Source organism: Jaculus jaculus, chromosome 13 (assembly GCF_020740685.1).
Source record: "Jaculus jaculus isolate mJacJac1 chromosome 13, mJacJac1.mat.Y.cur, whole genome shotgun sequence".
Lineage (NCBI taxonomy): Eukaryota > Metazoa > Chordata > Mammalia > Rodentia > Dipodidae > Jaculus > Jaculus jaculus.
In genome coordinates this window covers 3,354,806-3,372,444 of record NC_059114.1, presented here as the reverse complement: position 1 = coordinate 3,372,444, position 17,639 = coordinate 3,354,806, and the positions used below count along the sequence as shown (strand labels likewise).

The 17,639-nt window shown below is 42.7% G+C and overlaps 2 protein-coding genes and 1 pseudogene across 2 annotated transcripts; all 3 read right to left on the bottom strand.

The window, feature by feature from the left end:
• Positions 1-1,618: 1,618 nt before the first annotated feature.
• LOC123454199 lies at positions 1,619-3,893 on the bottom strand (annotated as a pseudogene).
• A 689-nt stretch (positions 3,894-4,582) lies between these two features.
• LOC101616195 (putative vomeronasal receptor-like protein 4) lies at positions 4,583-5,516 on the bottom strand. The gene has a single exon (XM_004670896.2). The coding sequence runs from the start codon at positions 5,471-5,473 to the stop codon at positions 4,583-4,585; it is 891 nt and encodes a 296-aa protein (XP_004670953.2). The 5' UTR covers positions 5,474-5,516.
• Positions 5,517-16,179: 10,663 nt separating this feature from the next.
• LOC123454198 (putative vomeronasal receptor-like protein 4) lies at positions 16,180-17,070 on the bottom strand. The gene has a single exon (XM_045132838.1). It carries the CDS (start codon positions 17,068-17,070, stop codon positions 16,180-16,182), a length of 891 nt encoding a protein of 296 aa, XP_044988773.1.
• Positions 17,071-17,639: the final 569 nt, after the last annotated feature.

The window sequence follows — 17,639 nt, the reverse complement described above, 5'->3', positions numbered from 1 at the left end:
TCTGCAGAGAACACCACATTCTTCTTTCTACTTGTTTGTTTTTGCAAGGTAGGGGCCTGTCTTGCCCTTACTATTCTGGACCTGACACTGTAGTCCTAGGCTGGCCTTGAACTCACAGCGATTATGCTAAATCTACCTCTGTAGTCCCAGGAGTAAAAGGCATTTAACATCACTCACCATTCCTGGATACGTTCTTCTCTGCTATTCTTTTTTTCTTTCTTCAAGATCGAGCCTTGCTCTAGTTCAGGTTGCCCTGGAATCCACTATGATTTCTCAGGGTGGCCACAAACTCAGCCTACTGTGTTTGTGCTGGAAGTAAAGGAATCCACCACCACACCAGGCCTGGCATTCTTAACAATATAGAAAATACAGAACATAGAAAATGAAGTTTTATGTATTATGAAATAATTTAATTTCTCAAGAAAGTTATATTTTCTCCTACATTTGTCCACATAATCATCAGGTATACAACATCAAATGGAACATGTTTCCCTGAATTTGAATCATATTACTCTGCATTGTCTTCATATTGTTTAAAGTTCTGCCATCAGGCTGTGGAAATGGCTTACTGGTTGAGGTGTTTTCCTGTGAAGCCTATGGACCCCGGTTCTATTCCCCAGGACCCATGTAAGCCAGATGTTCAAGGTGGCTCATGTGTCTGGACCTTGTTTGCAATGGCTGGAAGCCCTGGCATGCCATACTCTTTCTATCTGCTTCTTCCTCTTTCTCTTTCTCTCTCAAATAAATAAATAAATAAATAAATAGATAAAATCTATTTATAAAATATTAGTTCTACCTTTTATGTTATTTCACACAAATAAGTTCTTAATTCTCCATGCCGTAATAAATTCCACAAAATTCCATTGTATAGTAGATGTTTGTTATTTTTATTTATTTATTTTTGCCTTTTGAGGTAGGGTCTCACTCTAGCCCAGGCTGACCTGGAATTCACTATGGAGTCTCAGTGGCGCCACGAACTCACAGCCACCCTCCTATCTCTGACCCCCAGGGCTGGGATTAAAGGTGTGCGCCAACATGCCCAGCATGGTAGATGCTTTTAATAAACCAATGAAAACTTCATTTGTTAGTAGGAAATTCAAATATATACTATATATGCATACAAACAGGTCCAAGAAATGGATTTCCTGGCACAAAAAAATAGATGTGTTATTGCATTTAAAAACTGTGTCCAATTGTTTTTCACCCTCTACTATGGAAACAGTGATAAAGAGTTCAAATAAGGTAGTTAAGGACATTTTTGAGAGTGGCAGATTGCAGAAAGAGCTTTCAGTGTCATTCCAGCTGTTTCATGATTACCATGTCTTCACTCAGAGCTAAAGGACAGCACAGGAGACATTAAAGCATGAACCCCGATGTCTGTCATATACTTTGATGTTATTTTATTTTACACACAAAATAAGAAAAATGAGATCTATCAAACTTATAGAAAACAAAATCATTGAAGATGTGTTCTCCATGTTTTTCTCTCCCACTAAGCATGCCAACCATGCAGATGTCCACCCCTGTGAGTCAGTAAAAAGGGGCTGAGAATGATACACACAATTTGCAGAAATTTTCTAATGTCTAGCATCATAAAATTACTGTTAAGTAAAGAATTTCAAAATAGGGAAAACACACAATTTGTGCAGTAGAAGAAGAGAAAGCACAGCATAAGGAGGAGGACATTCCGAGCGGCTCTCAGCTCAGAGGAGTTTGGTGGAGCAGCTTGGAGTTCCGCAGGTAGAGGGCATGCTGGTGGTGCCTGTGCAGAAGCAACACCATGTACCCACTGGCCCCACCCGTGACAGCCTGAAAGGCAGCGTTGTATAAAAGCCTGATAATCAGAATGCTCCACTTGACTTTCTTGTAGAAATGAACAATAGGTGTATCTTTGCTTATCTGTGATATGTTTGTGCTGGTTTTCCTGATGGAATGGAGGAAATTCATGATCTTTAAGGGCATGAGGATCCAGAAGATGAGCAAGAAGGCAAGGCTGAGCCATGAGGTCTTTGGCTTTTACCTCCTCCACAGGGAGTCTCTGGGGCACACAGTGGTGGCCTGGACCACCACTAGCAGACTGCTGGTGCAGACGGAGAGGTCCTGAGCATCCTCTACAGGTAAACCACACTCTAACAGCCTATGTCGTCCAGCAAGTTTCTAAAACCAAAAGCTGCTACTGTGTTTGGCACATCTTTGGCAAGAAGCGCTGTGAAGTTGGTGAGATCCACATGGGTGAGAACGAGGTACACAGACTTCTTCTGAATGTCTCCACAACAGGTGCACACAACCTTCCCAAAGACCAAGACGATCCCTGCAAGTGGGTGAGAATGAGGTGCACAGACTTCCTGTGATTGACTCATAACAGGTGCACACAGTGTTCACAAAGGCCAGGATGTTAACTGCAAAGCCAACTCCAGTTTAAGGAAGAGGATAGACGCAAGTTCATCTCTTACACTAGTGGTGGAGAAACCAGGATCCAGGAAGCAGCAGCAGTCCTGGTGTGCATCTTCAAAAATATTTCAAGAATTTTCTGGCATAAATGGAACAGTCATGCTATATATAACAGTATCATATATATATATATATGTATATATATATTTTTGGTTATTCGAGGTAGGGTCTCACTCTGGCTCAGGCTGACCTGGAATTCACTATGTAGTCTCAGGGTGGCCTCGAACTCTCGGAGATCCTCCTAGCTCTGCCTCCCGAGTGCTGGGATTAAAGGCGTGTGCCACCACACCCAGCTCCCATATTTGTTTTTATGTCCAAAAACTATAATCGGTTTTCCTCTGTGGTAGTTCTCAATTAATTTGAAATGTCAATTTTACTACTAACAATCAAAAACCTAGATTTTTTATTGTAAATCTTTTCATAGTTGCATAATATTAAAGCCATTCTATTATTTTTGTTTCTTCTCCTGAACTCAGGATCACCATGACAGAAGAGAATCCCAAATGCCCAGAAGAATTTCTACCTGTGAACTTTATTTTACATCATTCAATTCCAATAGCCTGGGAACTCAAGCCTAACTTGGCCAGTTTCTTCGCAGCCCAGTGAGGTACCTGATGGTGATTGCCTGAACCCGGCTGTGGTAGTACGTACACGTATCGCTTATATTAAGATATCCCCACCTTTAATATTCACACCTTTAATTCCAGCACTGGGGCGGCCCAGGTAGAATAATCAAAGTGAGTTGGAGGCCAGCTTGAGACTGCATAGTGAAATCCAGATAATCCTGAGCCAGATTGAAAAAAAAGATATTCCTTACAAGTTAAGTTCGGAATTTGAGATCCAGTTCTGGACTGGAAAACCCTGCCTAGAGCTGAGGCCCAGAGTCCCCAGGACTCCAAGTTGCTCTCAGCCCATCCCTCACACTGGGTGGTGGGTGCTGGGGAAGGTGGCACCATCAGTTTCTCTCCACCATGGTCCTTATTTTTCTCCCAGGCAAGTCTGTGTCTGTTTCTGGAGGATGCCCAGTTTTGATGTTCCTCTCCTGACATAGTGAGCAGTGACCAGAAGTGCTGGGAGGTCTCTGGGCAGTGGAGAGCGGGGCTGATGGGCAGTGAGCCCAGGCCCTGAGTTCCATCCTCACCCCTCGCTGCTTGCGGAGCCTTGAAGAGGAATCTTGTCCCTGTGCTCTTCCTAGCTCATGGGGCCTGGTCCCCTCCGTGGTGAAAAGTGTGTGACAGCTGTGATGGTCAGCAGTCTCCTCAGTGCTTCTGGTTTCAGTGATGCCCAGGGAGTGCTGATGGACTCTGCTGTGCTGCCTGCCTGCAGGATCAGCTCCTCTGGGTCACATCAGCGCTGCCCTGTGAGCCCCCTGCATAAAGGAAGGTGCTGTGCTGACCCCTCCTTCCTGACCTGGTGTTTTGTTTACACAGGTGGAGAGCCATGGGCCCACTGCTGCAGCCCATGAGACACTGGCTTTGTGAAACAAAATAAATACAAACATTCTGTGAAACTTTTATTTATTTTAGTTTTTATACTTTATTTTTATTTATTTAGTTGAGAGAGAGAGAGAGAGAGAAAGAGAGAGAGAGAGCCAGCAAAGTTGCAACTATGTTTCACACTGCAAAGAAGATAATAAAATCCAAATGATGAAGATGGTGAAATGGAGTGCAATAAGAGTTCAGCTTTCCAGCTTCTAGGACACCCTGAAGTAGTGTTAGATTGCCTAGACAAGATGTGCGCTTGCTACTGGATGTCATATGACATTGTCTTCCCAACTTATTGGAAGTGGTGAACTCCTCTTGTTCGCTGAGTATCAGATTTGTAAATCAGCCCTCCCTACTCCTGCAAAACAAAAAACTAACGAATAAGGAAATCTCCTATTGTTGTCCTTAATTAGTTTTAATTTTTAGACTTGTGAGAGCTTTAGGGGGATACTTGGTGCAAAGAAGCTTGCCTTTAGGTATCCAGGCAAGGGGACTAACAGACTCAGTTACATTACAAAATCCATTATTTAAAAAAAATTAGAGTGAAGCAATTTTTTCTTTTTCCTTTGCAATTCGTAATGTTTATACCATCAGTATATAGATAGAGAAGCGAATATCAAATTTGATTTCAGTGTTTTGTTAGCACACTAGTGTTTAGCAACATATAAATGTCTGCTGAAAAGGATAAAGGGGCTGAAAACAGCATAACCAAGTTGTAAAAACTTTTGAACCGGTATGAGTACGGAATCATATGTAACCGTGGATCCTACGTGGAAGGAGAAAATGAAATCTGCCCAATAAAAGAACAGGAAACAGGCCATGAGAATGAGAGTGCTCTCTGTGGCTCTGATTAATGGGCTTGAATTATTGGCACACTTGGAGCCATGAAGGTAGAGGACACGCTTGTGATGTTTATGCAGATGGAGAGCCATGGACGCACTACTCCAGCCCATGAGACTCTGAAATACGACATCACGAAGAGTCATGAGACAGATGAAAAACCATCTCACTATTAGCCTAGATGGAGTCATATAGCAGTACCTACCATATGTGTCAACTCCAGATCTGTTCACAGTCCTGACTGCTATGATATAATGCAGCAAGTTGGAGCTTACCAGAGAATTTAACAACCAAAAGAGGAGAAGATAGGGAAGAACCTGTCCTGCAGTCTGTGGTTTGAGTTTTCTCCACAGGGTCATCCTGGGATTGATGGTGGCAGCCTGGACCATGCTGAGGAGAGAGGTGGTGCAGATGGAGAGTCCTCGAGCCATCCTTGCCAGGAACACCACAACTTTACAACCAACATCACCTAGGAAGTTTCTCTGGTGAAATACTGTGGACATATCTGCAATTTCTATGTTACAAATCAGTGCCAGATTGGAAAATGCCAGGTGAATGATGATGAGGTCTATGGGTTTTCTGTCAGTTCCCATGACCAAAATATATGCATGTCTCACAAATATTAGGATATTCCCCATAATTCCAGGTCCATTAAGAGAAGGAAAGATGGTTGTCCGGACAATGTTGTTCCATATCATGTTCTGATTTTCTAATTAGAACCACAAGAAATTATTTGGGAAACATCAGCAAAATCCTGCATTCATTTTCCTGAAAAGAATGGCTTCTGAAATATATAATGTACAGGACTGTTTCCCAGCAAGCTACTGATCATATTCCTTGTCATTTTCTTCTATTTCTCTTGCTCCACTGTCCCCTCAGGCATGGGGTTTTTGATACACACGTGTTGGACACACCTCATCAGCAAACACCTCTAATTGACTTTCCAGAGAACTTTCTTGGTGCCTCTCATTTCTGAAATTCCTAAATAGCTTCCCAGAGAAAGTCTTAAGTACGAGGCATCACTTACTGATCCTGAGTGTCAGTCTGAGCTGCCTCCTTCCTTTTTTACTCTTCTCATCGAATTCATGATGCCATGTGCACTGGACCATCGTCCTACTTGATTCCATTGCCCCACATGTAGGCATCACTCAGGAGACTGTGATTGTCCAAATCGAGTATCTCAGGGGAAACTACGTGGCATATAGCTCTCCCCAGATACTCAGGACATCGGTGGCATAGAGGTTATTGGCACAGGAGAGTAAAACACATCCTTCCTCCTGTTCTCAATATAACACTAACTGTTGGGAAATTTGTGCTCCAGTCTGCTATCTGGAATCACTGAGGCTCAGTTCTGTCCTTCTTCCAACTTAGCATGTTCTTATTCTTAGTTTCTTTACCACCAGAGCACCAGGAGAGCAGCTCCCACCTCAGGGTCTGCTCTTAGGCACTCCACCTAAGACATCTTCTGGTGATGTGTTTTGTCTCTTAAAGACTGTAAAGTCTAGATGTTTATTCGGTGTGAAATGCTCTAGCCTAAGAATCAACCTTTCCTGATAATCCTACTGTGTTTTGAGATCACTTTATAGACACCATCATTTTTTCCCTTATATGTTAGAGTTAAAAGTAATTTTTCCTCTCTGTCTTTTTCATTTTCTTTTTGTTATGTTTGCTTTGGTTTTTTTCAAGGTAGGGGTTGATTCTATCCCAGGCTGACCTGGAATTCACTATGTAGTCTCAGGGTGCCCTTGAACTCACCATGATCTCCCTACTTCTGCTTCCCAAGTGGTGGGTTTAAAGGTATGCACCACCACGCCTGACTCCTTTTGTTTTTTGAGGTCGGGTCTCACTCTGGCCCACAGTGACCTGGAATTCCCTATGTATTCACAGCCTTGCTTCAAACTCATAGCAATCCTTCTGCCTCTGTCTCCTGAGTGCTGGATAAAAGGTGTGCACACATGGCTAACCCAAATTAACTCAAGGTGCAGATCAGTTTCATGAGTTTCACCTCTTACAATCATATATAATTTAACATGTCTATGTGAATTCGGTTTGTCCTCCACAATTTGGCATCCTGCCTACATCCAACTAACTTTTGGTTATTTTAAACTATACCCAATTACTGTAAAATTGGCACTTACCTTAGCTCAAGAATATACATAACTTCCTCCAGCTGGTCTTTGCTAAACCATCACCCTCTGTAGCTACCTTCTGTTCATTGTTCATTGTTTATAACTCAGCTCAGAGTTTGTGAAATACACTGCTCTGAACTCACCAGGGTTGCCATCTGCTTCCTTCACCAGCTCCATGTGCTTCCTTCCCACACAGCATAGCCAGAACACCTGAGCAACACTACGTAAATATCTAGTTCTAAGTTCTGTGGCATAGCACTTTCTTTCACATTGTTTAAATATGCTTATAAAAATGTTATTAAATGAGTGTCTCAGTTTTCAACACACTACTCACAGATTTCATCTGACAACTTAGAGTCAATTCATATTTGGTTTGGTGTTTTTCTTTATGTTTGTTAAAATAGCCCAGAGAAATCAATATACTTTAGGTGACACATTCATTAGGGTGTTTATTGTATCTCCACATCTAGGCTGAGGAAAAAGCTTAGCTTTCCAAAATCCAATGAATGGTCCCAGCTATTGCTCAAAGAGATAAATAAGCCAGGTGTGGTGGTGCATGCCTTTAATCCCAGAACTTGGAAGGCAGAGGCAGGAGAATCTCCATGAGTTTGAGGCCACCCTGAGACTACAGAATGAATTACAGGTTACCTGAGCTGGTGAAACCCTACCTCACCCACCACTATAAAATAAAATGATAAATAATTTTCCTTTGCAATGACCTTTCTTGATCTTCCTATGATTGTATAACTGTTCTGACGTTATCGCTATGCTGTCTGAGGAGATAAGTATCATTACTTCCCTTATCATTTCCAAGGCTGGGCTGAGTAAGCGAAGACTACATTTTGAATCTGGAAATTTATGTATGTATGTATGTATGTATGTATGTATAAATATATATATGTATATATATATTATTGAAAATATTTTTTATTTGAGAGGGAGAATAAGACAGAAGATGAAAGAGAGAGAGAGAGAGAGAGAGAGAGAGAAGGAGGGAGAGACAGAGAGAGAGAATGGGTGTGCAAAGTCCTCTAGCCAGTGCAAAGGAACTCTGGATACATGTGCCACCTTGGGCATCTGTCTTCCATGGGTCATAGGGAACGAACTGAGATACTTTGGTATTGTAGCAAGCACCTTACCAACTAGCCTTCTCTCTACTCCTATGTGTATATTTTCGTAAGATTTCACGAACTTCACCCCCCACCCCAGCATTCAAGAAACAACAAAGTGCAGTCTGAGTGCTCAAGTGAATTCAGCCTTTTCTGTGGGAAATGGATGGTGAGGACCAGGGGAGCTTGTTAGTTCCAAATGCCTGACTCATCTCTAAACGCAAGGAAAGTAGAGTCCATGGCTCACAGGAATAGCTCTGCTGTCAGCCTTTCTGAAGGCCAATTCACTTTCCCAGTTCCCTAGTATATGACCATGAGCATTTAATGAGACCTGTCTAAGACCCACCAGCCTAGGGATGGTTCTTTGGTCCATGCAGGTATATTGTGAGGATTCAGTGTGAGCAGCTCCATATTGCCTTGGGTTGTTCCCAGCAAGCACTAAACAAAGAGCTCTACTAGCTACCATTTGTATTTTGTGGTGCCTTTCAGATTAGTTTCTTTCCACAACAAAGTGTAATTATAGATTGCATTATGTTTTAGGCATAAGGAAAGAAAACATTCAGAATAAAGTAAAAAATAGGAATAAAGTTGGGAAAAGAGCTTCATCATGAGAAAGTATGTGGTCACTAGATGTAAGACACACTTTACATAAAGCCTTTCACTGCTGTGAGGGGAAACACAAAACTCTTGGAGAAACTACAGGGAAAATTTTCTTTCCATATGCAGGTAAAATGCCATTCTGTCCCTCCTCTCCCAGCATGGGCTGTGTAGTGAGCAGCTTTGGCACGGGACACCACATGCACTGCTGCAGACGGGCTCCTTCATGACCCTGAACCCATTCCGGATGGCAGTAGGGGATGGTTGGAGCTTCTTCTCCATGATCTCTCCACCTTCCTTTTCAACAGGGACAAGGGAGCCCAGACCCTTCTCTCCCACCACCTTCTCCTGACCAGCCTTTCCTCAGAGATTCCCTTCCCTGATCAAAGGCAGCTGATCCACAGTGTTGGGAGCACTCACCTGTGCAGTCTGGGCGTGTTCCTGGTGCTGATCTGATAGATCCCAGCCAGACCTTCTTTATCCTGATAATGTCCCAGTGCTGAAGGCCAACTCACACTGCTGTCAAGATGTCACTGTCAGGAGTTGTGGCTTTGTCTAGGGAGCAAGGGCTTCTACTGCAATGCATGTCCCCAAGGCCATCTCTGTGTGTTCCCTGGCTCCCTGTTATTTCTCTAGCACAGAAACTTTCCGGTCTTAATTACAGTGCCTGTGTGCAGGGAGGCGAAGGAGGGCTGAGATGATGAGCAGTACCTTCAGGGATATAGACGCCTGGACGTGGTCCCTGTCCTGCCCCTCCCCTTCCTAGCACACCAAATTCTGAGGGAACTTGGGAGGAAACATCTGAGAATTCAATGTGGGTACTTCTCAACATTTTCAAAGTTAAGAAACATTGATAAACGTTCACCTCATGATGAAATCTGTGTCTGATGATCAGGTGTGGTTCTCAGAATCAGCAGGGACATGACCTCAAACACATAATGTCTTCAGGTACTTGCTGGATTCAAGCTGGAATGAATTTCTGCATTTCACCAAGAAGTTTCCTTCCTTCTTTCTTTCTTCCTCTTGTTCCCTCATTCTTTCATTTTGTCTTTATTTATTTATTTATTTGATTATTTATTCATGAGAGAGAGGCAGAGAGAGAATAGCCGTGTGAGAGCCTCTTCTCTCTCTGCCTCCAGACACATGAGCTGCCTTGTGTACCTGGCTTTACATTGTTAATGGGGATTGGAACCAGTGTCATCAGGTTTTGCAAGCAAGCACCATAGACACTGAGCCATGTCTCCAGCCCTCACTAAGAAGTTTCTAAGGACACCTTCTCTTCTTGTATGTTACTTTTTTCATATGCTCTTTCAACGCCTCCATTATCCTTATATGTAACATTTAAACCTGTCTCTCTCTCTCTCTCTCTCCATATATATATATATATATATATATATATATATATATATATATATGTATATATATATATGTATATATATATGTATATATATATATGTAAATATATGTGTGTGTGTATATATATATATATATATATATATTTATATATATGATTCTTGAGACAGGCATCTTAGGCTGCCTTCAAAATCCTGAAACTCCTCAGACTCCCAAATTCTGAGATGGGGAGGGGAAGTACTTTTTTTTCTTTGACTCATTCTTATTTTATTTTTTCCTGGTAGGGTCTCACTCCTCCTCAGGCTGATGTGGAATTAGTCTGAGGCTGGCCTCTAAACATAGCAATCCTTATTCTTCTGCCCTTTGAGTACTGGGACCAAAGGTGTGGACCATCACATCAGGCTGACCTATTCTATTTTTTAACTTTTAATTAATTTATTTTTATTAATCTGAAATACTGTATGGGTAAATCCTGTGTTGGTTCCATTCCCCTCATTCCACGGAGGTCCCTCCTCAGTGAGTTTCTGGGATTGACCATGAGGTTATGGGTTATGAGTTGTGACAGAAGTAGTCAGTCATTGTGGTGGTGTGCAATGCCTCTGGATACTCCTTAGCACCCTTGGCTCCTGCAATCTTTTCGTCCCTTCTTCCACAAGGTTCCCTGAGCCTTGGTGGGTGTCTTATAAGTCTACTTTAGTGCTAAGCTCTCAGCAACTTCTTGACTTTTGCTTTCATTCATTTTGGGTGTCCTCACTTTCTACTGCCACCACCCTGGCGCAGGTTGTCAGGCTTGCAGTGGGAGCAGCGCTCCTGCTTAACTCGCCAGTTCTTCTGTGGCTCCACCTGGACGCTTGTTCTTGTGCGACACGTGGCTCACCCAGTGAGAGGGAGGCTGATATCTTTTCCTGTGATGTTGATGGAGTTTGGTCCTCCTCAGTTTCTACTGCCTTCTGTAAAAAAGAAACATAATTCTACAGTAGATAGTGAGAGGAGAATGGGTTAAAGCAGATAAGCATATTTAATTAGAAGAGATTCGACAGTGTAGCCTTTCCTTTGGCCAAAGATTAATGGGAGCTTCCCACTGTGGTCTGCACCTCTCATCTCCATAGTATTGTGACTTGGTTCTCATACCAGCTATGAGTACATTCCCCTTGTGTGGGTCTCTTATTCAACTAGAGAGCCATTGTTTGCCGGCCTATGCTGAGTGGCACTATTGGGTAAATGTGACCTGTGGTGCACCTCGCTGACTTTTTATATGGTAGGATCCCCCGCTTGATCACAGTGATGCTGGTCATTTCCCCGAAAAGCTCTCGGAGCACTATGGAGCACCATGAGGACTAGCTATTAGGGTGCTGACTCAGTGGAAGCAAGTTTTATAAATGAGATGTAAGCTTTTCTGTCTGTTCTAAGATTGTGGTCATTTATGTGTATAAGTGAATTATCATTAATTACTTTTAAAACAACGTTACCCACTATCTGATTGTTATAGCTATGCATTGTTTCCAAAGTTACTCATGGAGTAATGATGACTTAAGAATTCATAACTGAATTCTTTATTTCTATTCATTTATAACTTTGGGTGATAAAGACACTGATGGTAGAGTGGCACATGCCATAACCCTAATGAATCATATCAATAAAGAATCCACAGATGGTTGGAAAATCATTATTATTTGGAAATAAATTAAATTCACTTTTGTTTTTTGCGAGTGGGGAGAGACAGAGTGATAGAGAAAGACAGAGAGAGACAGAATTAGCATGCCTGGGCCTCAGCTACTGCAATCAAACTCCAGATGCTTTTGCCACCTAGTGGGCATGTGAAACAATGCACTTGCCTCACCTTTCTGCATCTGGCTAATGTGGGATCTGGAGAGTTGAACATGGGTCCTTAGGCTTTGCAGGAAAATGTCTTAACTTCTAAGCCATCTCTCCAGTCATGGTTTTTGAAGAAGGGTCTCAGGGTAACCTGGAACTAACACTGCAGTCTAGGCTGGTCTTGAACTCATTGGTATCATGCTATGGCAGCCTGCAGAGAACACCACATTCTTCTTTCTACTTGTTTGTTTTCTCAGGGTAGGGGCAAGTCTAGCTCCAAGTAACCTGGACTGAGACTGTAGTCCTAGGCTGGCCTTGAACTCACAGCAACTATGCTAAATCTCCCTTTGTAGTCCTGGGATTAAAAGGCATTTACCATAACTCACCATCCCTGGGCACGTTCTTCTCTGTTTTTTCTTCAATATCGAGCGTTGCTGTAGTTCAGGTTGGCATGGAATCCACTATGATTTCTCAGGGTGGCCACAAACTCAGCCTATTGTGTTTGTGCTGGTATTAGAGGAATGCACCACCACACCAGGCCTGGCATTCTTAGCAATATGGAAAATACAGAACATAGAAAATGAAATTTTGTGTATTATGAAATAATCTAATTTCTCTAGAACGCTATATTTTCTCTTACATTTGTCCACATTGTCATCATGTATACAACATCAAATGGAATATGTTTCCCTGAATTTGAATCATATTACTCTGTCCTTGTTTTCAAGTTGTTTAAAGTTCTGCCATCAGCCTGTGGAAATGGCTTACCGGTTAAGGCATTTTCCTGTGAAGCCTAAGGACCCCAGTTCATTCCCCAGAACCCATGTAACCAGATGCTCAAAGGGACTCATGTGTCTGGACTTCATTTGCAATGGCTGGAAGCCCTGGCATGCCATTCTCTCTCTCTATCTGCTTCTTCCTCTCTCTCTTTCTCTCTCAAATAAATAAATAAATTAAATCTATTTATAAAATATTAAAGTTCTGTCTTCTATGTTATTTCATATGAATCAGTTCTTAATTCTCCACAAAATCCCTTGGTATGGTAGATGTTTTTAATATGCCAATGAAAAGCTTCATTTGTTAGTAGGAAATAAGGGAATTCAAATATATACTACATATGGATAGGATCAGGTCCAATAAATGGATTTCCTTGCACAAAAAAATAGATGTGTTATTGCCTTGAAAAATGTATCCAATTTTTTTTTCAATCTGTACTATGGGAGCAGTGATAATGAGTTCAAATAAGGTAGTTAAAGACATTTTTGAAAGTGGCAGATTAGAGAAAGAGCTTTCAGTGTCATTCCAGCTGTTTCATGATTACCATGTCTGCTCAGGCTAAAGGACAGCACAGGAGACATTTAAGCATGAACCCTGATGTCTGCCATATACTTTGGTGTTATTTTATTTTACACACAAAAGAAGAAAAATGAGACCTGTCAAACTAATAGAAAACAAAATCATTGAAGAAGATGTTTTCTCCATGATTTGTCTCCCACTAAGCATGTCAACCATGCAGATGGCCACCCATGTGAATCAGTAAAAAAAGGGCTGAAAATGACACACACAATTTGCAGAAATTTTCTAATGTTTAGCATCATAAAATTACTGTTAAGTAAAGAATTTAAAAATAGGGAAAACACACAATTTGTGCAGTAGAAGAAGAGAAAGCACAGCATCAGAAGGAGGACACTCCGAGCAGCTCTCAACTCAGGGGGTTTGGTGGAGCAGGTTGGAGTTCCGCAGGTAGAGGACATGCTGGTGGTGCCTGTGCAGAAGCAACACCATGTAGCCACTGGCCCTGCCCGTGACAGCCTGAAAGGCAGCATTGTATAAAAGCCTGATAATCAGAACGTTCAACTTGACTTTCTTGTAGAAATGAACAATAGGTGTATCTTTGCTTATCTGTGATATGTTTGTGCTGGTTTTCCTGATGGAATGGAGGAAATTCATGATCTTTAAGGGCGTGAGGATCCAGAAGATGAGCAAGAAGGCAAGGCTGAGCCATGAGGTCTTTGGCTTCAGCCTCCTCTATGTGGAGTCTCTGGGGCAGACAGTTGTGGCCTGGACCACCACTAGCAGACTGCTGGTGCAGACGGAGAGGTCCTGGGCATCCTCTACAGGTAAACCACACTCTGACAGCCTATGTCGTCCAGCAAGTTTCTAAAACCAAAAGCTGCTACTGTGGTTGGCACCCCTTTGGCAAGAAGCGCTGTGAAGTTGGTGAGATCCACGTGGGTGAAAACGAGGTACACAGACTTCTTCTGAATGTCTCCACAACAGGTGCACACAACGTTCCCAAAGACCAGGACGATCCCTGCAAGTGGGTGAGAATGAAGTGCATAGACTTTCTCTGATTGTCTCTTAACAGGTGCACACAGTGTTCACAAAGGCGAGGACATTATATGCAAAGGCAACTCCATTTTAAGGGAGAGGATGGCTCCCTGGATGAGACGCAAGTTCATCTCTTACACTACTGGCAGAGAAAGCAGGATGCAGGAGACAGCAGCAGTCCTGGTTGCATCTTCAAAAATATTTCAAGAATTTTCTGACATAAATGGGACAGTCATATTATATGTAACTGTAACATATTTTTTTTTTGTTCAAAAACTGTAATCGTTTTTCCTCTGTGGTAGTTCTTAATTATCTTGAAATGTGAACTTTACTACTAACAATCAAAAACCTAGATTTTTCATTGCAAATCTTTTCATAGTTGCATAATAATAAAGTCATTCTATTATTTTTGTTTCTTCTCCTGAACTCAGGATCATCATGACAGAACAGGATCCCAAATTCCCAGAAGAATTTCTCCCTGTGAACTTTATTTTGCATTATTCAATTTCAAAAGTCTGGAGGACTCAAGCTTAACTTGTCGAGTTTCCTCACACACCAGTGGAGGTACCTGATGGTGATTGCCTGAACCCGGCTGCGGCAGTACGTACACGTGTCGCTTATATTAAGATATCCCCACCTTTACCATTCACACCTTTAATTCCAGCACTGGGGCGGCCCAGGTAGAAAAATCAAAGTGAGTTGGAGGCCAGCTTGAGACTGCATTATTGAAATCCAGGTAATCCTGAGCCAGATTGAAAAAAAGATATTCCTTACAAGTCAAGTTCGGAATTGAGACCCAATTCTGGACGGGAAGTCCCTGCCTAGAGCTGAGGCCCTGAGGCCCCAGGACGCCAAGGCGCTGCAGCCCATCCCTCACACTGGGTGCTGGGTGCTGGGGAAGGCGGCGCCGCCAGTGTCTCTCCACCATGGTCCTTGTTTTGTCTGCGTTCGTTTCAGGAGGACGCCCAGCATTGGACGTTCCTCTTCTGACCCAGTGAGCAGTGACCGGAAGTGCGAGGCGGCTGGGGGCGGCGGACAGCGGGGCTGATGGGCAGTGAGCCCAGTCCCTGAGCTCCATCCTCACCCCTCGCTGCTCGCGGAGCCGGGAAGGGAGTCTCGTCCCCGCGCTCTTCGTCGCGCACGACCAGGTCCTCCCCGTAGTGAGAAGTGTCTGACCGTGGTGATGGTCACCAGTGTCCTCAGCGCTTCTGGATGCAGCGACGCCCACCGAATGCGGATGGACTCTGCTGTGCCGCCTGCCTGAGGGGGCAGCTCCTCTGGGTTATGTCCACGCGGTCGTGTGAGCCCCCTGCATGAAGGAAGGTCCTGACCCCTCCTTCCTGACTTGCTGTTTTGCTTACACAGGTGGAGAGCCATGGGCCCACTGCTGCAGCCCATGAGACACTGGCTTTGTGAAATAAAATAAATACAAACATTTTGTGAAACTTTTATTTTATTTATTTTATTTTGATACTTTATTTTTATTTATATAGTTGAGAGTGAGAGGGAGAGAGAGAGAGAGAATGGGTGCGCCAGGGCCAGCAAAGTTGCAACTTTGTTTCCCACTGCAAAGAAGACAATAAAAGCCAAATGATAAAGATGGTGAAATGGAGTGCAATAAGAGTTCAGCTTTCCAGCTTCTAGGATACCCTGAAGTAGTGTTAGATTTCCCAGAACCAGATGTGAGCTTTGGACTGGATGCCATAAGACTTTGTCTTCCCAACTTACTGGAAGTGCTGAACTCCTCTTATTTGCTGAGTGTCAGATTTGTAAATCAGTCCTCCACACCCCTGCAAAACAAAAAACTAACAAACAAGGAAATCTCTTATTGTTGTCCTTAATTAGTTTTAATTTTTAGACTTGTGAGAACTTTAGGAGGATACTTGGTGCAAAGAAGCTTGCCTTTAGGTATCTAGGCAAGGGGGACTAACAGACTCATTACAAAATACATTACTTAAAAAAAATTAGAGTGAAGCAATTTTTTCTTTTTCCTTTGCAATTCGTAATGTTTATACCATCAGTATACAGAGAAGCGAATATCAAATTTGATTTCAGTGTTTTGTCAGCACACTAGTGTTTAGCAACATATAAATGTCTGCTGAAAAGGATAAAGGGGCTGAAAACAGCATAACCAACTTGTAAAAAATTTTGAACCACTACGAGTATGGAATTATGTGTAACCGTGGATCCTACGTGGAAGGAGAAAATGAAATCTGCCCAATAAAAGAACAGGAAACAGGCCATGAGAATGAGAGTGCTCTCTGTGGCTCTGATTAATGGGCTTGAATTATTGGCACACTTGGAGCCATGAAGGTAGAGGACACGCTTGTGATGTTTATGCAGATGGAGAGCCATGGACGCACTGCTCCAGCCCATGAGACTCTGAAATACGACATCACGAAGAGTCATGAGACAGATGAAAAACCATCTCACTATTAGTCTGGATGGAGTCATATAGCAGTACCTACCATATGTGTCAACTCCAGATCTGTTCACAGTCCTGACTGCTATGATATAATGCAGCAAGTTGGAGCTTACCAGAGAATTTAACAACCAAAAGAGGAGAAGATAGGGAAGAACCTGTCCTGCAGTCTGTGGTTTGAGTTTTCTCCACAGGGTCATCCTGGGATTGATGGTGACAGCCTGGACCATGCTGAGGAGAGAGGTGGTGCAGATGGAGAGTCCTCGAGCCATCCTTCCCAGGAACACCACAACTTTACAACCAACATCACCTAGGAAGTTTCTCTGGTGAAATACTGTGGACATATCTGCAATTTCTATGTTACAAATCAGTGCCAGATTGGAAAATGCCAGGTGAATGATGATGAGGTCTATGGGTTTTCTGTCAGTTCCCATGACCAAAATATATGCATGTCTCACAAATATTAGGATATTCCCCATAATTCCAGGTCCATTAAGAGAAGGAAAGATGGTTGTCCGGACAATGTTGTTCCATATCATGTTCTGATTTTCTAATTAGAACCACAAGAAATTATTTGGGAAACATCAGCAAAATCCTGCATTCATTTTCCTGAAAAGAATGGCTTCTGAAATATATAATGTACAGGACTGTTTCCTAGCAAGCTACTGATCATATTCCTTGTCATTTTCTTCTATTTCTCTTGCTCCACTGTCCCCTCAGGCATGGGGTTTTTGATACACACGTGTTGGACACACCTCATCAGCAAACACCTCTAATTGACTTTCCAGAGAACTTTCTTGGTGCCTCTCATTTCTGAAATTCCTAAATAGCTTCCCAGAGAAAGTCTTAAGTACGAGGCATCACTTACTGATCCTGAGTGTCAGTCTGAGCTGCCTCCTTCCTTTTTTACTCTTCTCATCGAATTCATGATGCCATGTGCACTGGACCATCGTCCTACTTGATTCCATTGCCCCACATGTAGGCATCACTCAGGAGACTGTGATTGTCCAAATCGAGTATCTCAGGGGAAACTACATGGCATATAGCTCTCCCCAGATACTCAGGACATCGGTGGCATAGAGGTTATTGGCACAGGAGAGTAAAACAC